Consider the following 26,175-nt stretch of genomic DNA (forward strand, 5'->3'; position numbering starts at 1 on the left):
GTAAGGGCCAGGCACAGTGGCTCATATTTGTAATCTCAGCACTTTGGGAGGCAGAAGTAGCTCACGCCTGTAATCCTGAGGTCAGGAGTTCGAGACCATCCTGGCCAACATGACAAAACCCCATCTCTACCAAAAATACAAAAATTAGCTGGGTGTGGTGGTGCGTGCCTGTAATCCCAGCTACTCAGGAGGCTGAAGTAGGAGAATTGCTTGAACCCAAGAGGCGGTGGTTGCAGTGGGCAGAGATTTTGCCACTGCACTCCAGCCTGGGAGACAGAGGGACCATCTCAAAAAGAAACAAAACAAAACATAAAATCTCATTAACTAACACTGCTTGAACTGTTCACCCTTGACCATAATGTTATCTAGTTGGTGTTATGAAAGGATGATTGCTGTATGCACATACAAATGCCATCTTTTTTTCAGCCTTTAACGGCAAAAAAGAAAATGCTTTGCTATTTTCCCTTTGACTTCAAGTCACATCAGAAATCTCCCTGTGGCCCCTAAAACAAAATGAGATACTTCTTATCAGATAAAAGGCCTCCTCTACATCAAGCTCCTTCAATGAGGCAAAAGGAGGAACTCTTGAAATATCTATACTTTCAAAATATAAGAAAAAAATTCACCTAAATCTTCACAGAGTATCTTCTAGGCACTTAAATCTGTACCTTTACTTCTGTTTATGTGTTTGATGGGGATGGAGAGGTATAAAAAAGGTAATTAATGGTACCTTGGCCATTTTTTTCAGGGAGAAGTAAAAAGATCCCAGAGTTCAAATCCCAGCTCCATGGCTCACTAGCAGTGTAACCTTGTGTAGGCTAGTTTCTTTAAGCCTCAGAGTTTGGAGTAAAATGTGGTCAGCACCATCAATCTCAAAGGACTATTGAGTGGTTTAAATGTGGTAACATGCCTGGCACACAGGCAACACTCAATAAAGAGATATACTTTTCTTTTTCCATCCTTTGCCATGGTTTTGGACCCTTTAAAAAAAGTAGCACAATCCCTAAGAGAATGTCACATGTTGCTCAAGTGCCTGGGTTGTTTCACAAGGTAGTGTTTAAGAATGATAGGGGAAAAAGGAAAAGACATTCAGGTAAGGTGTATAATTTAGTAAAGTCAAAAATGGGGAAAACATAGTGTGAGGTGACATATATCCTAGAAATCAAATATCGTATCATTTAATCATGCCAAATTTAATGAACACAGAAAATCATGCTAGGGATTTGAAAGTTCAACAGAAGAACCAGAAACTGTCATATGATATGGAGAAGTGGACTGATAACATTTTCTAAGAAGTAACTTGATGAAACTGGTCTTTGCGGAAGATTAGTTAAAAAGCACTATGGGGAAAAAACACAGTGAGGGACGATTGAAATTAGATAGGAAGCTCTTGTAATCTAGGCCCGGATCAAAATAAGCAAAAACAGAAAGAAAAATGGGGATAGGAAAAATGTCACATGAAAAGGATTTAGTTATTGAGGTCTTTAAGTGTATCACTCTGGGTGCGGGGCAGTGACTCACACCTGTAATCCCAGCACTTTGGGAGGCAAAGGCAGGCGGATCACAAAGTCAGTAGTTTAAGACCAGCCTGGCCAATATGGTGAAACCCTGTCTCTACCAAAAATACAAAAATTAGCTGGGCATGGTGGCATGCACCTGTAGTCCCAGCTACTTGGGAGGCTGGGGCAGGAGAAGTGCTTGAACCCAGCAGGCAGAGGTTGCAGTGAGCCAAGATTGGCATTCCAGCCTAGGTGACAGAGTGAGACTACATCTCAAAAAAAAGGAAAGAAAATTTACGAAGCTGTTTGATAACTGAATGGATAAGGTAAAAAAGAGTCTCATTTTGAGATCAGAAAAAAAACTGGTGACATTTCAGGTCATACAACCCACCCAGAGTGATATACTTAAAGACCTCAATTTTCTCAGCAAGGTAACTGAAAGGATGTTACAGATCTTCTATCCAACACCTTCATTTTACATATTAAAAAAAATGATGTCTGGGGAGGGTCACACAAATAGTGGCAGAATCCGAAGTAGGACAAAAATCTAATGCTTTCAACTATGCCAGACAGTTTTGCCGGTCTGGCAAGTTTGTAATAAAAGAGGAATGCAATTTGGGATACAGAGGGTTTGTAGTGATAACAGGAGAAGCAAGCACAATTGTCCTTTGGAAGGACAATAGTAATTTTTCATTAAGTTTTAAGACATGTCGGCCAGGTGTGGTGGCTCCCGCCAGTAATCCCAGTATTTTGCGAGGCCGAGGCGGGCAGATCATGAGGTCAAGAAATCAAGACCATCCCAGCCAACATGGTGAAACCCTGTCTCTACTAAAAAAAAAAAAAAAAAAAAAGTACAAAAAATTAGCCAGGCATGGTGACGTGGTGGTGCATGCCTGTAGTCCCAGCTACTTGGGAGGCTGAGGCAGGAGAATTGCTTGAAACCGGAAAACAGAAGTTGCAGTGAGCCAGGATCGCACCACTGTACTCCAGCCTGGCGATAGAGCAAGACTCTGTCTCAAAAACAAAACAAAAGACATGTCACAAAGCACAGTCTATTTTTTTCCATGGAAACACTGTAATTGGAAGTTGCAACACTAGATCAAGGACTCAGCATCAAATAATGGGTTAGTATTAAATATTAAGGTCATCTAAGTGGAAATGTCAAGTAGTCAATTGGAGATATGGGATTAGACTAGTGGTTGTACAACGGAACTGTATGGGCTCCTGTGTATTTATTAGACTAGCAATTTCCCATTTTATAACTGATACTGTATTTCAGAATAAATGCTTAATAACTCCCAGCCCATATCTTTCATGGGCAATATTTGGCATATTTATATTACAGTTAGTAATTGTGAAACACAGGGAGACTTAAATCTCTGCCATATTTTCTGCAGAATGCAGCAGAATTTTATGAGTAAGCTCGTTTCTGTAATAGCCGATGTGTAATTTCAGATTGCACCTCTAGGCTTCAAGTGTGACAGCTGATTACTCACTCTTTAAATTACCTAAGCTTTCCTGCTCAACAACAATCTCTCAGACTCTAAGACTAGTCAAATATATCCTTAATAATAAAACGACTGTAAGCAAAGAAAATTATCAGCAAAGCAAAATGCAAAGATGCTAATTAATTCTAAGGTTAAAATCTCATCTTATTAAGTAGCGAGCATTTTTCTTCCCAGAGAATCTATAAATCATTTATATTTAACTTTACTAGTAACTGAAACATCTGTTAAAAAGAAAGATTTAAACAGATGTAGTTCTTATTCATAAAAGAAGTAATACAAATTTTTAAACTATAGTAAATGATTTTTAGTCCATATTAATCCTAACATATAATTTTAATTATCTTCTTGGATAATTCACTGCTCATCATTATGAAATCCCACAAAGACAAGATAGCACTTGAAATCTTTCAGCATATTTAAATAGCAGATATCCATGGTAACAGAGTACCCATACTCCAATTTCACAAGTCAGAAAACACATACTAAGGCAGGTCTGATTTTTGTTCCAACATCATAGTCACTAGTGTACATTAACGGTGAGCGGCTGGGGATGGTTTTCCACTCTACTCATAAAATGAGTGAAGAAGCCAGCAATTAAAATTTTAAAATGCCTGCCACCTTGTAACATTATTGATAACTCTAAATAAATCATATATAATAAGCAGAAAAAATATTTCTTAAAATCACCAGGACTCCATCCAATTATGCTTTGCTAAGAATCCCTATAGTCTGATTTTAAATACAAAGTCTGCACACACGAAAAGAGAGAGAGAGAGAGAAAACAGAGAGAGAGAGAGAGAGAGAGAGATTGAGAGAGACAGAGAGACAGACAGACAGACAGACAGACACCGACTAAGCATGGGAATGGGAATACAGGCTCACACCTGTATTCCCATTCCCACTACTTTGGGAGGCCGAAGTGGAAGGATCGCTTGAGCCCAGGAATTCAAGACCAGCCTGGGCACCAAAGTGAGACCCCCATCTCTACAAAAAAATAAAAAGCATTAGCCGGTTGTGGTGGTGCCCACCTGTGGTACCAACTACTGAGAAGGCTAAGGCAGGAGGATTGCCTGAGCCCAGGAGGTCAAGGCTGCATTGAGCCATTTTTGCACCACTGCACTCCAGCCTGGGTGAGAGTGAGGTCTTGTCTCAAACAAAAAGAGACACTGAAAAATTCATTATGAATATCATGAAAAAGTTTGTAAGATCTTAAATGAGAGAATCTTATTAAAAATTTTTAACCAGAAGAGGAAATACTTCCTACTTCATGAGGCCAGTATTACTTGGACACCAAAGCTAGACAAAGACACAACCAAGGAAGAAATCTGCAGACCAATATCCCTTAGGAATATAGATGCAAAATCCTTAACAAAATACTAAAAAACCACATCCAGAAACAGACTGAACTTCTCCCCTAAGATTAGGAAAAAGACAAGGATGCTTACTTTTACCACTTCTATTCAACACTGTACTGGAGATCTAGCTAGGGCAATTAAGCAAGAATTAAAAGGCATCCATATTAGAAAAAAAGAGGGCAAACTATCTCTATTCACAGATGACATGATTGTATAGAAAATAATAAGTAATCCGCACAGAGGAAAATTTTTTAACAAATGATTTCAGCAAAGTTGGCAGGATACAAAATCAATATGCAAACAACAATTGTATTTCTATATATACACTAGCAATTAACAATCTGAAAATAAAATTAAGAAAACAATACTGGCCAGGCACAGTGGCTCACGCCTGTAATACCAGAACTTTGGGAGGCTGAGGCAGGCAGATCACCTGAGGTCTGGAGTTCGAGACCAACCTGGTCAACATGGCGAAACCCTGTCTATACTAAAAATAAAAAAATTAGCCATGCATGGTGGCGTATGCCTGTAATCTCAGCTACTAGAGGGTGCTGAGGCACGGGGACTGCTTGAACCTGTTAGGTAAAAGTTGCAGTGGGCCAAGATCGTGCCACTGCACTCCTGCCTGGGCAACAGAGTAAGACTCCATCTCAAAACAAAACAAAACAAAACAAAAATAACCACTTACAACAGCATCAAAAAGAATACAATATTTAGGAATAAATTTAACCAAGAGAGTGGAAGACTTCAAGACTGAAAACTACAAAACATCTTTGAAATAAGGAAGCCCTAAATAAGTAAGCTATTCCATCCCATATTAATGAATTGGAATATTTAATTTTATTAACATGGCAATACTCCCCAAAGCAATCTACAGATTCAATGTGATCTCCATCAAAATTCCAACTATGCTTTTTGCAAAATGGGCAACCTGATCCTAAAACTCATATGGAATTGCAAGGACTCCAAATAGCTCTGTTGCCCAGACGAGTGCAATGGTGTGATCTTGGCTCACGGTAAGTTCCACCTTCAGGGCTCAAGGAATCCTCCAACCTCAGTCTCCTGAGTAGCTGAGACCACAGGTGCATGCCAACATGCCTGGCAAATTTTTGCATTTTTTATAGACATGGGGTGTTACCATGTTGCCCAGGCTCATTTCAAACTCCTGGGCTCAAGTTATCTATCCACCTCAGCTTATCAAAGTGCTGGGGTTACAGATGTGAGCCTTAACAATCTTTATAAAGAACAACAAAGTGGGAGAACTAACATAACATGATTTCAAAACTTACTGAAAAGCTATGGAGTAGAACTGAGAGTCCAAAAATAAGCCCACACATCTATGATTAATTCATTTTTGAAAGGATGCCAAGATGATTCAATAAAGAATAATCTTTTCAACAAATAGTGCTGGGACAACTGGATACCCACATGCAAAAGAATAAATTTGGGAGCCAGATGCAGTGGTACATGCCTGCAGTCCCAGATACTCAGGAGGCTGAGGTGGGAGAATTGCCTGAAACCAGGAATTCAAGACCAGCATGGACAACACAGTAAGACTCTGTTCTTAAAAAAGGAAAGATTGAATCTGGACTGCTATCTTAGACAATATACAAAAAGTAACTCAAAATGGATCAAAGACCTACATGTAAGAACTAAAACTCTAAAAGTTTGGGAAGGAAACAGGTGAAAATCTTCCTCATCTTGGATTAGGTAATGGTTTTTAAAATATGACATCATAAGTACAGCCAAAAAAAAAAAAAAGATAAACTTCATCAAAATTTAAAACTTTGGTGTCAAAGGACACTATCAAGTGAACAAATGCCATCAAGCGAAAAGACAACTCACGGAATGGAAAAACATTTTTTCAAATCATATATCTGATAAGGGTCTAGTAGCCAGAATATAGAAAGAACACTCACAACACAACCATAAAAAGTAAAATAACACAATTTTAAAAGGGGCAAACTATTTGAATAGATATTTCTCCAAATAGGACATACAAATGGCCAATAAACCATGAAAAGGTGCTCAAAACCATAATGAAATACCAATTTTTACCCAGTAGGATGGCTATAAACAGACAGACAATGCCAACTGTGGACAAGAATGTGGTGAAATGGGAAAATTCATAAATTGCTGGTGGAAAAGTAAAATGATATAGTCACTTTGGAAAACATGTTGGCAGTTCTTCAAAAAGTTAAATATCAAGTTATCATATAATCCAGCAATTCCACTCCTAGGGGTATATCCAAGAGAATTAAAAATATAAATCCACACAGAAACTTGTATCTGAATGTTCACAGCAGCATTACTTATAACAGCTAATAAGTAGAAACAACCCAAAACTTCATCAGCTAATAAACAGATGAATAAAATGTGGTACTGTACATCCACACAGTGGAATATTAGCCATAGAAAGGAATGAAGTACTGTTATATGGTACAACATGGATGAACCTTGAAAACATTATGCCAAGTGAAAGAAGCCAGATACAAAAGGCCACGTATTAGTCCATTTATAAGAAATATCCACAAAAGTAAATCCATAGAGAAATTAGATTAGTAGCTGCCAGGTGATAAGGGGGAGGGGAGAATTGGGACTACATGCTAATGGGTATAGGACTTCTTTTGGAGGTGACAGAAATGTCCTGGAATTAGATAGTGGTGATGGCTGCACAATACTGTGAGTATATTTATAACTACTGAATTACACATTTTAAAATGATTAAAATGGTGAATTTCATCTCAAATTTTTAAAAAGTTTTAAGAATTAAAAAAATTTTTAATCCAAGTAATATGAAAAACAAAAATGGAAGGGTTGTGAATTACTTTTTTTCTTAAAAACAATCTCATATTTTCAGTGTAGCATCGTTTATAACAACAACAAACTGAAAAGAACCTAAATAGCCATTATTAGGAAATGGATTGAGTACATTACGATCTGGTTATGGAAAAGAATGAGATGCGTTAGTTGAAAAAAAGGATAGGGCCAAACAGTGGATAAAGTATGATCCCATGTGTGTTTTTAACAGTGTACAAACACACTTGTATCTGCATAAGCTCCTAACAGTTGTAACCATAGTAGGGCAGAACTTGGAGACTTTTTTAAATTTGATGCCATTCTGTATTATTTGAAAGTTGTTTGAAATTATAATACTCAATTCCTCTTTTGGAATAAAACTTCAAGTATTCAGATGGCTTTCAAACACAGTAGGCATTTGAGTTTATCTAGTGAATAAAATCTTTGCTGTATGCAGGGGAAACATCTTTAAATGTTTTATTGTTTTTACAATCAGAACATGGATATTGTAACAACACAATCTAAATTTTCTGACAAACTGCACTCATTATAAGGCAGTATTTTCAAATAATTTACCAAAAAGCTATTTTACATGGTATATATGCCACAAGAAAAGTGTCAGGTGAAAAACATCTCTACATGCAAACAGAACAAAAAATGGGAAATTATATATTTCTGACGACAGAACAAAAAATTATGTATTTATGGTTATAATGGTTTATGATATTAGATACATAATGTGACTGATATGTGTCCTATAAAAACACCAAAGCTATTTATTATAAGGTAGAAAGAGTAATTTTGCTTGGATTCATGCATAGAAAAGTACTAATGATATATAATAATGGTAATATTATACAAGTATTAAATTACATAAAAATCTACAAAAGGATATCTACAGCATCAGAGGCCTAAAAGGTACATTAGCAAAAATAAAGATATCTCATTCAATTCTTAACCTTAAAACATGTTGTCAGAGAATCTCCAGGACTGGATAAACATTAGAGAAATTTACTTTGAAGTAGAGATGAAAATATCAAAAGAGAAGTTTATATTTCTACTTCTGAAGTAATAATGCCAATAAATGGAAAAAAAAAAAACCTTACCTGCCATTCAAACTCGCTATCTGACCAATCCCAATAAGTGCTAATAGAAGAAGAGACATCACTGCAGACACTCCCCTCAGGAAATAAATCAAAAGAAGTGAAGTCCTGATCATCTAACAGGGAATAACAATCATCTTGATCTCCAACAGACACAGATGAAAACAGCTCCTCACTGCCTTCTGAGCTGGCAACACTTGTTCCACAAGAAGTTAGGTTCCACCTTCAAAAACACAACACAAAAGAAATTACAGGAACTACAAAATCCACACAATTTTAAGGCTTACTTTACAGGACATATTTATAACATTTATAAGGAATGTGAGGGTTTTTTTTGGTATTTTTAAAAGAGCCCTTACCTTTTAGGAAACATACTAAAATACTTATGAATGAAGTATGTCTAGGATTTGCCTCAAAATAAGGAAGGGGTTGGGGAGTGGATGGGGTACAGATGAAGCATGATGCCATAGGTGAATAAATATTGAAACTGGGTGACAGGAACATGGGGTCCATTACACTTTTCTCTCTACTTCTGTAGCTGTCTGAAAATTTTTGTAGTACACTATTTTAAAAGAAAGAAGTATTTAAATTAGGACTAAAGTAAAATCTTCATCCATAAACAAAACATATAGCATAGTGCCTATGAGTAAGCTCTGGAATCAGGCAGTTCGAATTCTTGCTCTGTCACTTCCCAGCTAACTGATTTTAAGCAAATAACAGCCTCTCGAAGTCTGTGTCCCAATGGAGCTATTGTGATGATCACACAAGAATGCATACAGAGCACTTGTGGCACACATTAAAAAGTGCCCAATAAATGACAGCTATTATTATTGTTAAAGGAAGAGGGGCACCATTGCAGGGCAGAAAAAGCACCAACAAGCATCTACACAGGTAGAGGTTCAAGAAGTGTCTGTTATATTTAAGTAACTTTTCCATTTTAATGTTGTACAGGCTCATTGCAAAGATGTTGTAAAGAATGAAGAATAAAATGATCAATAATTCCATTATCCAGCAATAACTAATCTATATTTTAGTATTTTATTTTTACATGCATATATATTTTTTTTACAGAATCAGCAACCATTCTGTGTATACGTATTTTAGTATACTGCTTTTTTCACTTAACATTAATATGCTAAACATTTTCCTAAGTTTATTACTTGAAAACATTTTAATGCCTATATAATATTCCATTGACTGAATGCATATTTAACATTATTCCTCCAATAAGTCTGTTTTTAATTTTTTTAATATTAGATATAATACTGAGATGAGCCTTGTTTATAATTATTTATCAAATGTATTTTCTCAGGATACAATTGCTTGAAAGGTAGGTACTGAGTCAAAGAATATGAACATTTCTAAGGATCAATTTAGTAAACACCTTTCTGAAAGGCTGCATCAATTTACACTCCCCAAGGCAGTATATAAAAGTGCTCATTTCACTACAATCTTAACTGCACTAAAATTGCTAAATTTTTTTTTTTTTTTTTACCTATCTTATAGGATAGAAATTGTTTTTGAGATAGGGACTCACTTTTGTCACCCAGGCTGGAGTGCAGTGGCACAAACACAGTTCACTGCAGCCTCTAACTCCCGGGTTTAAGCAATTCTCCCATCTCAGCCTCCTAAGTAGCTGGGACCACAGGTGCAACATGCCTGTCTAATTTTTGAATTTTTTGTACATACAGGGTTTCGCCATGTTGCCCAGGCTGGTCTCAAACTCCTGAGCTCATGCCATCCGTCTGTGTCAGCCTTCCAGAGTGCTGGAATTACAGGCATGAGCCACTGCACAGAAACATTTTTATATCAAGTTTTATTTATTTAATTACTAACAAGATCAAGTTTTTAAATATTTATTATTTTGCTATGGTATTTTTCTATGTGTTAATGTTTTCATTATTGATTTTGTAAGAGTTCTTTATGCATTAAGGATATTATCATGTTGTCTACAGTATTTGTTGCAGGGTTTTTTTTTTTTTGCTCTTGAAGTCTATCAATCTGTTTTCTTTTGTAAATTTCCAGTAGCTTTATACTATTAATAAGATAACCTTCACTGGTTTGCCAGTAGCATAGGGAATTAATCCTTAAGATAATGATTTAGTATTTCCAGTACTAACAAGCTCCTGAAATAATGACTTCCTGATGCAAAGTCTGTTATTTACCTATTATTAGGTTGTGTCTCATCCTTCCTTAAATTTACTTTTTCTTAAATTATGTACTTCATTTTTTTAAACTTCCTCCATTTTGTATGGCTAATCTCTTAATTTAGAAGTTCTTGATTTACATACAAAATTTGGACAACCTGAAAAACTTTATGGTACCTTTTTTTTAATTGAAGGTAGAGCATTTTAAAACACGGAAACATACACAAACTATTATAGTTCACTAAATAAAAAGATGTCACTAAATTTTTATAAATAGGCAAAAAAACTAAAATTCATCTAAGAATCCTAGAATACCTTGTAATATTACTTAGTTCCATCACATGCTTGCTAGATGAGACAGTATTCTCATTTTAGAAAAATTTTTTATTAACCAAATTATCCCAGATCTTGTAGTAAAAGTCATGAACAGGAATCATGTCCTGGTTTGAAACCAGTCTGGGTAACAAAGGGAGACAATGTCTCTACAAAAAATTATAAAATGAGCTGAGCATGATGTTACGTTTCTGTATTCCCAGCTACTCTCAGGACACTAAGGCAGGAGGATTCCTGGAGTCCAGGAGTCTGTGGTTACAGCAAGCTGATTCTGCCACTGTATTACAACCTGAGTGACGGAGAGAGACCCTGTCTCAAAACAAAATAAAAATACGTTCTGGACACAGTAAACCCTATCCACATTGTGTTCTGAGCAAACTATGTTTCTCTTGTGTCTTCAAATTACATGTGACTTGTTTTCCCGTTATTCACTCACTCATTCAACAAACATTTAATCAGTATCTTCTATGTACCAAACACTAGGTTCAGTGCTAGGAAAAACTGTTAGATACTTGTTTTAAAATTAGAATTTTTCAGCTTATAAAAATTCTGTAAAAATGTGTTTCTCTCCATGGATAATGGCATTCCTTAAAAAAAAAAAAAGATGTCATCTTTAGTAATCTAACCATTAGATCACCGCACAAGGAGTCAAGAATTTGCTTCATTTTGTGCTCTTACCATGGGGTAAAATCACTGTGTTCCTCAGTTTTCCAGATTTGTAATCATAAGAAGGTTCTGAATGTTCTTAGAAGTCTTTGTCTTTTGTTTTTAATTATCAGTGGCAAGTAAACTGGGCTCATAGTTGAAACAAATCACGTATAAAATAGAAAAATCGTATTTTTTAGTAGCAAAGATGATAACGTTTTTATAGCTTCATTTCTTTTTTTTTTTTTTTTTTTTGAGATGGAGTCTTGCTCTGTTTCCCAGGCTGGAATGCAGTGCAATCTCGGCTCACTGCAACCCTCACTTCCTGGGTTCAAGCAATTGTCTGACTCGGCCTCTCAAGTATCTGGGATTACAGGTATGCACAACCACACCTGGCTAATTTTTTTTTGTTGTATTTTTAGTAGCAGAGACAGGGTTTCATCATCTTGGCCAGGTTGGTCTTCAACTCCTGACCTCATGATCCACCTACCTCGGCCTCCCTAAGTGCTGGGATTACAGGTTTGAGCCATGCCACCTGGCCTTTTTCTTTTTTTGAGTCAGGGTCTTGCTCTGTTAACCAAGCTGGAGTGCAATGGCATGATCATGGCTCACTGCAGCCTTGACCTCCTGGGTTTGACTCATCTTCTCACCTTGGCCTCCCAGCAGCTGGGACTACAGGCACATACCACCAGCCTGGCTAATTTTTCCAATTTTTTTGTAGAGAAAGGATTTCACCATGTTGTCTGGGCTGGTTTCAAACGCCTGGGCTCAAGCAATCCCTCCACCTTGGCCTCCCAAAGCGCTGGGATTACAAGCGTGAACCACTGTGCCTGGGAAAATTTTTTTATCTTCTAAGTTGCAAATTTTTAAAATTCTAATTTTAAGGCAATACAGATTTTAAAAAGTAGGGAAGTACTTTCATCCGTTGCTAGTGACAGTGTAAGCTGACATAATCTTTCTTAAAAAGCAATAGGGCAATATTACGTACATCTAGAATTTTAAAAGGTTCATTCCTTTGGAATCAGTAATTTCCCTTCTAGGATTGTGTTCCCTTCCCCAAACAGAAATTTGGAAAAAAGATGTGTGTAGAAATATGTCCAAACAATATTTGTAACACCCCCAAAGGGAAAACAAATGCCCCTAAAATATGGGGAATAATTAAATGATATATCTGAAAGGTATTTTTATAATCACTAATAATCATATTTTCAGACTATTTATTCTAAAGGAAAATACCCAACAACATAAGTGTAAATATGCAGATCACAAATTGTATATACAGACTGATCTTGATTTTTAAAAATTATGTATGTACACAGAAATATTAAAAGAAACATCATTAAAATGTTGACAGTTGTTACCTTTGGGGAAAAGGATCATGAGTGGTCTTTACAGTTTTTTAGATGCTCTCAGTTTTCTATAATAAGTTTTTAAATAAAAATTTAAGTGGGATTCTTTTAGACTATTTTGTCAGTTTCAAACTTGTAATGAACGTCTATTGTGTGCTCACCACCAAAGTACTCAAAATTACAAGCTCTTACATTTTATTCCACTAAGAGAAAGCTACCTAAACACTGAGATTCTAGCTATAATCATAGTACTATTCTCAAAGGAGACTTTCTCCAAAATCCTGAAAGATGTTGAAAAGAATTCCAGTGAAAGGGTGTTTAACTCAATACCTAGGCTTGCTGCCCTAATTTTAATTAAAAAAATAAAGCCAAGAACAATTTTTTGCAAGGTGTTTTAGCAAGAATATACAGACTAAGGACTTTCAATGGTATTTTGGTAAATAGCCATTTAAATGTTAAAATTAAGAAAAGCAGCCAGGCACAGTGGCTCATGCCTGTAATCTCAGCACTTTGGGAGGCCGAGGTGGGTAGATCACGAGGTCAAGAGACTGAGACCATCCTCGCCTACACGGTAAAACCCTGTCTCTACTAAAAATACAAAAATTAGCTGGGCATGGTGGTGTGCACCTGTAGTCCCAGCTACTCGAGAGGCTGAGGCAGGAGAATCACTTGAACCCGGGAGATAGAGGCTGCAGTGAGCTGATACTGCACCACTGCACTCCAGCCTGGTGATAGAGACTCTGTCTCAAAAAAAAGAAAAAAAAAAATTAAGAAAAGAATGTGCACCATGTACACATTCCTCTGCTGCCCGTTTTTCTCAGGTATACTTGACCGCCACCTCTGAGGATGAGAATCCAGCCAATGAGCACTGTTGAATAAAGTCCTAACTGTCAAGCTGATGAAGGTCATTTGAAGTCTATGCTACATATTCATTCTTAGGGGATAGTCTCCCATCAGTACTTGCATTCACCACTGACTCTGCCAGAATCCCCATATAGCCAACCTGACCTCTGCTGCTATTCTGGAGTCCAACAGGCCACCAAGGTTCCCAGTTAGAGAATATACAACCCCTACTTCTACCAATTTAAGTTCCTTACTTTCCTCCTAGCTACCTCAATTGTGTTGGGTTCATTACTCATCTTTTCTACACTCTTTATTGCCTTTTAAGTAAAAAACAGTGTCTTTTCTAAGGGTAATTATCCCATTTGGACTTCTGAGTTCATCATCTCCATCTCTCATCCCACCTTCTTTTATATTTTCAATTTCTTTCCTGTGGCCTGCTTCTAAGAAGCTATTATCTCTATTCTCGGAAAAGAAAAACAACAAAAAACCTTTACTTCCCTTTCAAATTCTCACAACATCCCCTTCTTCTTTCCCTGCTAAATTCACTGAAAAGCTTCCACTTTCTCAACCTTTGTAACCTGTAGTTTCTGTAGTTCCATTTCTACCATGTCACAGATTTCTACTGATTACTCCCAAATCTGTATTTCTAGTCTGGGTATTTCTCCACATCCTAACTCCCATTCTCAACTTGTCTCAGCAAGTCCCCAAACCAAATTCCTCTAGCATGGTTCTCCCACCTGCAACCCACAGCTCTTCTGCACCTCTAATTCTGTCTCTAGATAGGAAAACTATGGGTGGTACCAAAGGCACACACTAGTCTTCAGGTTTTTCTGGTTAAAGGTGATTGAAAATGGAGATCTAAAATCATATGAGTGAGTAACTGATTTATGTAATAGCTCGGAAGTGCTAAGAGAAAACCCCCATTTACATCAGAAAATCCCTGTCTTTCAAGCCAAAGAAAATGTCTTAAACACTACATATGTTCCACACTGACATTTCACATTTTTAAAAAATTGATTCACTTTTTTGGCTTACTAAAATTTGTTCTATTTTCCTAAAATTCTAGACCAATCCAGGTAAGTCTTAAGATTCTAAAAGACACTCTTCGGAAAGTATGAATTATTAGGAAACTGGCTATATCCATGTGATGTATTTTCTATTGAACCTAGACCAGTGACACACCAACCTGTCACAAATGACTTTAATTCGAATATTGGGCTGGGCACGGTGGCTCACGCCTTTAATCCCAGCACTTTGGGAAGCTGAGGCGGATGGACCACCTGAGGTCAGGAGTTCAAGACCAGCCTGGTCAACAGACAGGTGAAACCCTGTCTCTGCTAAAAATATAAAAATTAACCAGGCATAGGGGTATGCACCTGTAGTCCCAGCTACTCGGGAGGCTGAGGCAGGAGAATTGCTTGACTCTAGGAGGCAGAGGTTGCCCTAAGCTGAGACTGTGCAACTGCACTCCAGCCTGGGTGACAGAGGGAGACTCCGCCTTAAGAAAAAAAAAATTTGAATAATGCATGCATTCAACCTCAGGGACTGTTAGTGCTGTGACTGTCTTGGTTAATGAAAATTGCAAATATAGCCCAGAATCCAGTAAATGAGTAGGCACAAAATTGTCATAATCATAAGGTCCTTATCAAGGGCATTAGTTTTAAAATCTCCACATTTTTCTTATCAGGTAACAAGAAGGAAGCAAAATAAAGGTTAAGTCAAATATCTACCCATTAACAAGCTTCCTACTTCCAAAGAAATTTGTTTCACAATGACTAAAACCAAGTCATAATTTCAGCACTCAATTATTCGAAATCTAATTTTGGGGTTGTTGTCTGAATTGGCAAATGATGCGGAAAAACGTGACACATACAACTACAAAATAAAAGAACTCCCTAAACTATACTTTGCCCAATATATGATTTAGCTGTGTGCTTCTCCCTGAAAAGAAATGGCTGGAAGCCTATGGTCCTCTCAAGCACCATCTTGAGGAGGGGTAAGAAGACAGAACATTCCAGAAGGATAACAGATTTAAAAGGCAAGGTAGCCTAGGGCAGAAACATTGTCTGCTGTGAATATTGCTAATTTTGCTTCCCATACTCTCTGCCGAAAAGGATATAGAGCATTAGAACCCCTGCCACCGCGCCAAGCCTTGTGAAAAGAAGGGTAGGAGAGGGAAGTTAAAAAAAAAAAAAAAGCAGGCAGTTAACGAGGAAAAATGTTTGACTTGGAAAATCTGGGGCTTGTGAAAAACCTCCTTCTCCCCTCCTCACTGACCCACTGAAAAACAGCCTTGACCTCACCACAGTCTTTAAGGGGAAGAAAACACAGAAAAAAAATGGGGAGGAGGAGGAGGAACAGAACAAGTTGTGAGAAACATATTATTCTCATCACTTCACTCCCCATCACCTCCACCCAGTTTTGGCAGTACTTACCCTCAGCCTCTACCCTCACTCCCTTGCCCTCATCATCACAGCAGGATGGTTCTGAAATCATTTAACTTTCCTGGGTACGTAACTTGCTCCATGGCTGAAAAACTTAAATGCCAAGTATGTACAAAAGTATTCTTTTATATTATTTTCCAACATAAATAACCGTAAGCACACTTGATTTCATGAATACGTTAACATTCACATTACAGTGGCATTAGGGGTTAAATAGGCTTCTGTGAATTAGTCTAAGAAACCATAAACTCTATTTGTAACACTGGATCCATTAGTTCTGTTCCAAGTTTAATGACTAACTTCAAAGCAATAGTCTTGGATTTGCTTGACTAGGTTTTATGACCTTGAACTCAATCTTTTCTTTCTGGCCCTGTTTCTTCATTTTTTGCAATGACGATTTAGAGTAGTCATAAATTTACTGCCTTTTGAGATGTGTTATCCTGATATTCTGTCTCTTTAACTATAATACCTTGTTCCAATAGACTGTAACTTTCATTTATGTAAGAATCATCTTATACATGCCTTGTACTTGGTAGAAGCTCATTCAATCTATAGACCGATTTAAGGCAAGGGAGGGGAGAAATATGCTGAAGACATTAAGATACAGAGGAATTTGATCAAACTCACATCATAAACTTGGATCAGAAATGAAAACTAGATTTCTTATCTCCAGTATTTTCCATAGCTGAACCCCTCTCCCAGTGCCTTATCCAATCTCCCAGCCCTTTGTATACATATCTCAAATATCCACCTATATTAAAAGTTGAGGCTATATCTAGAACGTCTTCAAACCCCCCAGAACATTTGATCTAACACGTAAATGCACACATGAGAGAAGGCTCCAGAACACTACCTTCTACTGAAATCAGTCAGGAGATACACTCTCTGAATAAATTTGTGCAAGGCAGTCCAGCCTAAGCCTCTCTCCCTTCAAAGGGGAAGCAAATTAAAGGATACGTCATACGAAGGAATCTTCCAGATTTAAGCTTACCCATTTTGGCAGAGCCTAAAGCGTTAAGGCAAACAGTTAATAAAGGAGGGGGAAAAAAAAGAGAGAGAGAGAGAGAGAATCCACTAGTTTCTTAGCGCTCAACTAAAAAAATGCGGTAGGGGTAGTGGGGGGGAGGGGGAGAAAGGACTATGAGACAGGTTAAAAATTGGGAAAATAAAGCTTCTAGCTTTAAACGTGCCACCTTTCAACTCCACTTTTCAAAAGATCTATGGATTTATTTGGGGCCGTCCAAATTCCTCTACAGCGTACAGGAAATGGAAGGGGTTAAACTTTTGCAGATGGATGGAAACAGGGGCGTATTTAAAAATCAAGGGTTGGGGGTTGGGGTTCGTAGGATACAGGTGGGGGAAGGGAAGGGAGGGAGGGAGAAGGTAGGGAAGGGAGGAGTCGCCTATGGCCAGAAGATGAATGAAAGAAAAGAGAGTGAAACGCCGATCAAGAAGAAAATCAGAGGGCAGGGGTGAAAATACGGATGGGGGACAGGGAAGGAGCCCGGGAATGAGCGCTGGTCAAAGACAGGTGGGGGAGGGGGAGACTGGAAGCGCAGCCCGGGAAGAAGGACCAGGAGCATGCGGGCGACCAGCGGTGGCAAATCCACTCCTGCCCTCAGCTGCAGTACGTACCTGTTGGTGTGGAAGCGGTGGAGCGGGTCGGTGCGATGGCAGGAGGACAGCTGGCAGCCGAAGTCGCTGATGTCCAGGCAGCCTGGCTCCTCGCTCGGGCAGGTGCCCACCCCGCGAGGTGGTCCCAGGAGCGGGAAGGGTTCCTCGGGGGTTAGAAACTTCTCGTAGGAAGTGATGGCCGAGGCCTCGTCGGACATGGTTGGAGATAGCCTGGCTCGGGCTCCCTCTCTGGCCCTGGGTTGCTCCCGCGCCCGCCCCTGCCCCCACTCTAACCTGTCCGCAGTCGCCGCCGCTCCAGGGTGTGCCCGCGGCAGCTCACCGGCAGGCTGGGCAACGCGGCCCGCTGCTGCTTGGGTGGTGCGGGGCCGCGCGAAGAGGCTGCTCGAGGCCACAGCGGCCCGCCGGCCACCCAGTTAGCGCCTCGGTGGCCTCTGCAGCCTCAGCCGCCGCCGCCGCCGCCGCCGCCCGACTCAACCCGTCAGCTCAGCGCCGCCGCCAGTCCCGGCCGGGCGCGCCCCGCCCACTGCGCTCGCCGCTCGCGACTGCAGCAGTCCGCCCGGCGCCGGCCAGGAGGGGAAGGGCAGCGGAAAGCCGCTCCCTTGCCCCCTAGTGGACTGGAGGAGGAACTGAACCTCCGCCCGCCGCAGCCCAAAGCTGCTCGCCCCTCCCTCTATGCCTCGAATCAGGGATTCAGGCCGCTGGAAGGGCTTGGCGTCTCTGGCCAATCTCCTCCTCCGCTTTCTCTATCGCACTTGATAACTAAGAAGGAACCGCAGCCCCAGAAAAGGGACTTGGCCAGGGTCACACTGCGGATGCGTGAGAAAGCATCCAGATGCCCTAATTCCCAGCGCACTCGATCACCCTGTCCAAATTCGACAAGTATTTATTGAGCTCCAGCAGTGTGTGTGTCCAGCACCGTGCAATGAGTTATAGGAGAAATCGTCCAAGAAGGAAAAAATAGTCCCTGCCTCACCCTTGATCACCTAACTGCAAAAACCCTACGCTGCAGCCACTCGCCTACTCAGAGCTGCTGGACACGTAGTACTCTTTTGTGCTCTGCGCCTTTTGCTCGTATTAGGCACTCTGCTAAGAATGCCCTGCCATTTCTCCCCTGCTAATCCTTCAAACTCCGGCTCAAACGTTATCTCCTCTGTGAAGCCTTCCCTGAGTCCCAAAGGAGACTTAGGCACTCCTCCTAATATGCCCCCTCTCTCCGGTAGAAAATATATCATGGAGCTTAACTTGTTCAACTTGAATCAACTTGTTAGGTGTCATATACTGTTCTTCCCTGTTTATCTCATCTCTCTTCTCTGTATTCTGGACACGTGGTTCCTGTTCTCGGATGCATAAATTAAAAAATACATATTCAGAGGAAAACCCAAGATTGCTAATTTGTTACTTTGCCCAAAGAAGACAATGTTTAAAACTACCTAATACTAATTTATAAAAGGAAGCACATTTTGATGTGAGCATAATTTTTCAATAAAAGTAATTATTTGCATTAAGTACATTTAGCTTTATTGAAAAACTAATTACATTCATCCTTCAGGAAAGCAGAGAACTAAGATAGGTGTAAATGAGGGGAAAGGTGAAAGAAGGAAGGAGGAAAAAGAGAAAGGGAGCAAGAGAAGTGGGGGTTTTCACTAAAACAAACCCCATTCAGTGTTAAACTCTGTGCCATGCCCTACCAATGCACGTTACAGTGAAAACAGCTCCTCAACCGTGCCTTTAAAATGTATTCATTATCTTGCTTCAGTTACTTGGTTGTTTGACTGTTGAGCATGCCTGCTTTCTTTAACTGAGATTGCAAGAAGGTATGTTGCATTCTGTACTTTCAAAATGAGTCATTCATTAATATACAATGGGGCTGACCAATTTAAAAATTGTGGAAGTGAGGCTGATGATGATTTAGCCTATGGTCCCTAATTTATGAATCCCCAGGGGTCAGGGGTCTGAGGCCAGTGAGGCTGAATGGGCCATGGCTTAGTCCCCACAAACAAGATACTTGTTTATCCAAAATAAACAGGAGTCAAATGCTGCATGATAATGTGGGTACTCAGGTAATAGCACCAGGAACTGTTAATAAGAAGCTAACAAAATAGTCTAATTTATTTATTTTATTTATTTATTTTGAGACGGAGTCTTGCTCTGTCACCCAGGCTGGAGTGCAATGGGGTGATTTTGGTTCATTGTAACCTCCACCTCCTCGGTTCAAGCCATTCTTCTGCCTCAGCCTCCCGAGTAACTGGGATTACAGACATGTGTCACGATGCCTGGCTAATTTTTATATTTTTAGTAGAAATGGAGTTTTGCTATGTTGGTCAGACTGATCTTGAGCTCCTGACCTCAAGTGATCCACCCAAAGTGGATCCCAAAGTGCTAGGATTACATCCCAAAGTGCTAGGATTACAGGTGTGAGCCACCGCACCTGGCAGTGTAATTTAAATATATGTACTTTTTACACATACTATAAAAGGTGAGTGTTTTCTAAACTGCAGTCTAATGATAGAGTCTGTGAGGTTTCTACAAGTATGTGTTTTACTTTTCTGTTTAATTTTAAGCATATTCTGAAGTATCTGTATGACCACATCATAACTAACTGGTGCCACATAATTAAGACACGTTTTTGAGTTTATTTTCACAATGAATTAGCACAGGTAATACTACTTTAATTGTCACGATCTAGTAAAAAGACAAATGAGGTGAACTTCATACTTGGTATCTTCCTATACAAATGAAGGGTTGCAGTAATCTAAAAAGATGAAAGTGATGGGAAAGTGGAGTCAACACCAAGACGTACTTACAAGCATGTTGAAGGCCAAAAGCATATGCTTGCCAGTCAGTAGTATGTTCACATCTCTAGGGCATTTTTGTTTCATCATATATACCACATTACATTGACTTTGTAAAAAAGTTTGTGCACAATTTGTAAATTTGCTTTGGTGTTAAGCTTGTACAAGAGCTTTATGAACATGCAGAGTCTATATTTAGTTTTATGTTTGTTTACATTTAAGAAATACTATAAAAAGAATTTACACAAATGCTTGGGTCTGAGAGAATTAAAAAAAAAAAAAAAAAAAAAAAAAAAAAAGAGGTCCCAAGCCAGGCACAGTGGCTCATGCCTATAATCGCAGCACTCTGGGAGGCTGAGGCAGGTGGATTGTCTGAGGTCAGGAGTTCGAGACCAGCCTGGCCAACATGGTGAAACTCCGTCTCTAGTAAAAATACAAAAATTAGCTGAGTATGGTGGCACATGCCTGTAGTCCCAGCCACTTGGGAAGCTGAGGCAGGAGAATTGCTTGAATCTGGGAGGTGGAGGCAGTGAGTCTGGGCCACAGAGTGAGACTCTGTCTCAAAAAAAAGAGGTCTCTACATATATTTCTCAGTAAGAAATACTGACATAGATATGGATAGCAGTACATAGAGTTTGTGCACTGTATGTATGTTTACTTAAATACGTGGTAATAACGTACTAATACATCTTAACCAAGTTCTTAATCATTAGAGTTAATGACTGCTGGGCATCCTGCCTTCTTGTCTCACCTTGATTTGCTTGGTTTGTCCCTTGGGTGTAGTTCACCTCAATGGATTTACCCAATTCATCTCTCCCTTCCATTCTGCAAGATCCTTCCTAATTTCTGTTTCTCTGAAAATGTTGGTGGGTATAGCAGTTCCTTATTTTCTCTGAAGATCTGAGCCTGAGAGCAAACCCTGGGGCAATCTGCCTTGAAATTTTCAGATGTATAATTTACCTACCAGAGAGCTGATGGCTGCAGGAGAGACTGAGTAGTATTGAGATTTGTCAACTAACTTTTATCGTTTTGTTTACCATTGGATAGAAATATACTGCACTTGACCCCATAGTCGGTGATCTAACCCTTATATTTTTTTTCATGATTAATGAGCTTAAACTGTGTGTGTGTGTGTATTTAGCTAAGTTAAATATCAGCAACAAAACCTGCTGATAAAACAAAGCTTGAGTTTCTTATTTTGGCAAAGAAAACCTCCACTTACACAAAGCTTTGGCAATGTTTCAGAGGGGAATGTCTGGCTAGAATTTATTAAGAATTGGGAGTTTGATTTAAGGTGAATATTTCAATGTGGGGTCTTGATTAAGATTGGGTAAGAATCATTTTACAATAATCCAGGATTGGTGGAAGCAGCAAGGTGAGGATTTTGAGGGGAGGAATTCAGAGAATTGTAGGGTGCAAACTGTTGTTGATGCTTTCCATTGAAGAGGTGGTAGGTCTTTCAGGAAGTTCTGTGAAGGATGTAGGAATTAGATCCATTCTTTTTGCATGTGGATGTCCAGATGTTCCTACATAATTTATTGAAGATTATCTTTCCTCCATTGTATTGCCCTTGCTCCTTTGTCAAAGATCAGTGCACATTTAAGGAAAGGATGAGTTTGAGGGCTTTACAGTGAGTGACATTTGGCCTGGGCTTTTAGAAGAGTAGGCCAACAAAAGATGGGCATTTTAGATAAAACATTGTGACTTGGTTCTTTTATTGTAGCTGGAAGTTACAATAAAGAAGTTACATTTAAGAAGAGAGCACTGCAGAACCTGAATACTTAATTATGTGTGTAGAACGCGGTTTCTAAAAATATGCTATGAGTACAACTAGGGATGCTATGAACACATCTCCCTTTCTAACATTGGGTTTACAAACATCCTCTCCCCTCAACTACAGAAGTTATTTAATCCCAATTAAAATTATTATCTTGGTTCTTTTATTGTAGCTGGAAGAATGGATTTAGTCAAGTGAGATTAGAATGACTGACTATACAAAATATGCTAGGCGTTTTGAACTTTACATCTTTACAAATGTATGTTTTAACAATCTGGTCATTTTCATCCTGAACGTTTTTTCAATCTGAACATTGCTCTTAACTAGTACTTGTACGCTTTTACAATGTTATAATTGAGGTTTGTAACAATTATTCAATATGTTTTCTGAATCATATAATTATTAAATTAGGATATGTTTTTATTATTTCCAAACTGATAATTCAGTCTGTTGTTGCTTCTTTTATTTAACCCTTCTAGATTAATTGGAGCATCTTTATCATGTATCTAACTTTGGGCTCATTCTTAATCATCTTTGATAATACAGAGTTTACAGTTAACAGACATATAACAAGCAACAGCTGATAAATAGAGATTCATGCTATTATAGCAGTGTCTATCACAAAATAATTGTAATCTAACTAAAATTTTAACAAATGCCACATAATTCTTTTTAATAAAAATATAAGAATTTTTCTACAATGAAGCAAAAACAAATATATCTTCATTTCTAATTTGATAGAATGTAGTCTGCTGGTGTCACCAAGGCAGTAGATTTCAGGAATAGGCCAGATCTTATTTTAATCTGAGTTATGACACACGTTCAAGTTTGACTTGAGGGGTCTTAACCAGTTACACCTTAACTCACTCCTGACTTCCCCAGAGATGGGTATGATGGCTCTGCCTACAACAGGGGGCCTACAGAGGGACACAATCCTTTGACAAACATGAGCTGAGCAAGAGGATTAGGGTTCCCTAGAAGCGGAGCCTGAGCGGGGCATGATTCTTGGGCAAGTGATTTAGAGTGAGTGCTCTCAACAGTAGGGGAGTGAAAGAAGCAGGATAAGGTTGGAGAAAAAATCCTAAGCCAGCGGGAAACAAGCTCTATCCTAATCCCAGGAGGAGCTCTGGGGTAGGATTTGCACGACAGAATTGGTCAACCTTGAGACAAGGTACCCTTGTACCCTTATCATCAATCAGTCATTGCTTGTAGGGTGCAGGGGTGTGTGTGTAGGGATTGGGGGTATTAGACAGCAATCTCCCAGGCAATGAATTTCTTCTGCAGAGTGTAATTCTCCAGAGAAGGAGGAAGCTGTAGTTATCAGCTAATACTCACAGCTTCTGAGGACCCCAGAACAGCTCTTAAGAAACAAATAACTGAACCATACTGAATAGAGCACTGCAGAACCTGAATACTTAAATTGTGCATGAGAACATGGCTTCTAACAATGCTATGAGTACAACTAGGGATGCTATGAACACATCTCCCTTTCTAACATTGGGTTTACGAACATCCTCTCCCCTCAACTACACGGTTTGCTTAGCAGTAGTAGCTGGTGGTGAATTCTGCCATTAGGGCAAGATGCCCAGCAATGAAAGAACTGGATTGCTTAGGAGAAGTTAAGGCACATGAAGTCTGTGGAATGGGGATATGGTGTGTATGGTGAAAGGAGCTAAAAGGGCAAGGTTTCTTTGTGTATGAGACCCACTCACCAATCTCCACAATTTGTTTATTTCTACTGGCCCTAGAGACACTCTTGTCAGCTTGTCTTTCCTCTGCCCACACTTTCGCTTTGCACCAGGATTTTTCTCTTTCCTGGCCTCTGAAACTTGACTTCTCACAGCTCTACCCCTTACACTGACATTTTCTAATAGTTTGACAGCTAGAAACAATGAAGAAAATTATGTAAAAAGTCTTCCCTTGCTATCTCTGTCCTTTTTGTTTTCAAATTTAGCCAAGCCCAGACATCTACACTATCATTGGGTGTTCAGGAAAAAAATAAAAGACAAGCTGATTCGTCTGCAATTCAAGCCTGAGAGGCTTTCCTAGGTTTGCAGTGATGGGTTCTGAAATGCCAAGTGAAAAAGAAGGTCAGGGAGCTACAAAAGAGGTATAGAGGTAGGGAGAAGGCAGTGCTTCATCTACCTTCAGCAAACTTGGGGATTTACCTTCTCCTTTGTCCCCAGTCCCTTCACCGTCCCCAGTTCCTTCACCATCACCAATCCTTCCCCTGAAAAAATCACTCTGGACCACCTGATGATAAGTTGGGCAGTGAGAATGGGTGGGTGTGGAGCAAGAATAACAACATCCTGGGTACTGTACACTCTGAAGAAATAGAGAAAATTCCTGTTTTGTTTTAACATGGGACAGAGGGGATTGCCCTGTTCTCTCCAGGCTGAGGCAGTAATTCCTGACTCTGGGGACTGCCAATATGGAAATTCCTACCACTCTGGATGGAGTCAGATTAGTATATTAACAAGTCTCTTTGTACTGTCTGAAAATAAGCAAGATCTTTGCTAATATCCAAGCTTTACAGAATGGTGGGGTAAGGTGAAGGCCCTGTATCTTTATTCCCTGTGGCCTTCAGTACTATGGGCAGTAATGGGGCCTGTGTGGCACAGTGGAGGGCAATGAGTGAGCTGGTTATGCCAATTCCTACTATAGTCACCTCCTTGGCTGCCAGCCTTCAAGGGAGACATCTTTGCCTTACTAGGGGCTGCCCTTCTGCTTCTGAAGAGAACCTAGTCTTCCTGTATGGGCATTTAGGCAACTCTTGGGGTAGGTAATTGGGGGAGAGAGAGCACTTGAAAAGAATTTATGGTGGCCTTTTTCTCAGTGATATTTGAGAGACACTAGGACACATCTGAATGTGTCTGAGTTTAAGTCTTGGCTGCATTTGTTATTAGCTCTGTGACTGTGGGCAAGCTATTGATTTATATGCAATCTGACTAGTCTGAGTTTTCTTAGCTGCTTTGAGCAAACAAAGGGGACAGGAGAGGGTAATACACTTAACTACCAGCAATGGGTTTTTGTGAGGATGAAGCAATAACAACAAAATGGGTTTAAAACACTTATCATAAGTGCCTGGTCCATAGAATCGCAAACACTGGATTTTGCTTATTTTAGAGCGGTACAAAGAGACTCTTTAATATACTCTTCTGACTCCAGCCAGAGTGGTAGTAATTTCCATATCCGCAGTCCCTAGGGTCAGGTATTACTGCCTCAGCCTGGAGAGAAAAGGGCAATCCCCTCTGTCCCAGGCGAAATGATTATTATCATTTATTATTATTAGCCAGAAGGTCTTAGGTGAAATCAAATTCAATCATTAAAATTTCCGTTTCAATATACTGCTTAACTCCATGCCAGGCAATGTTCTAGGTGCTCCTCACATGTGAAATTTTAATATTTTTATTGCAACCCTGGAGGTAAGTACTATTATCATACCCATTCTGCAGATGAGAAAGCCAAGGAATAGCATGCTTGAATCACTTGCCCAAGATGCCGCGGTTTGACAGTGGTACAGTGGGGATTCGAATGTGGGAGCTAAGGTTTTAAAGTCTGTGCTTAACACAAGCAGTTAAGAGTCAGTCAAGAACCAAAGGAGATGGGGAATGGGGGGTAGAAAGGGCACAGGTTTAAGGTGAAAGGTCAGAAACTGTAAATTCGGAGATTGTGTTGGTCTAGCAGCTTGAAGGCATCATCATGAACTGTTCACCAAACAAGTTAAGCTCCTATTTGAGAATGATTGATAAGCTTGCAAGACAACTTACAAACAAACTGGGGAAATGTTCCAATAGATGGCTGTCTTTTAAGTCTTTTTAACCTGTTTTTTCCGTGTCTTTACCAGATTTGTCGCTTGGCTCTCCCAACCAGACCGGCCAACGACGTGGTCGCGAAGGGGTTAATGTCGGGGCTTGGCCGGCCGGGGTGGGGGCGGACGGCTGGG

General features: G+C 39.5%; 1 protein-coding gene across 3 annotated transcripts in view; it reads right to left on the bottom strand.

Moving 5' to 3' along the window:
* The window catches only part of FAM199X (family with sequence similarity 199, X-linked), a 41,489-nt gene extending 23,299 nt beyond the window's left edge, over positions 1–18,190 (bottom strand). For all 3 annotated transcript variants that reach the window (XM_010346393.3, XM_039464079.2, XM_003935898.4), the window contains exons 1-2: positions 17,661–18,190; positions 8,268–8,487 (exon numbers count right to left, since the gene is read on the bottom strand). In XM_010346393.3, coding sequence (XP_010344695.1) covers positions 8,268–8,487; positions 17,661–17,857 — 417 coding nt within the window. In that variant the 5' untranslated portion in view covers positions 17,858–18,190. The remainder of the gene's footprint in view (positions 1–8,267; positions 8,488–17,660) is intronic.
* Between the last annotated feature and the right edge of the window lie 7,985 nt (positions 18,191–26,175).

Source organism: Saimiri boliviensis, chromosome X (genome assembly GCF_048565385.1).
Source record: "Saimiri boliviensis isolate mSaiBol1 chromosome X, mSaiBol1.pri, whole genome shotgun sequence".
NCBI lineage: Eukaryota > Metazoa > Chordata > Mammalia > Primates > Cebidae > Saimiri > Saimiri boliviensis.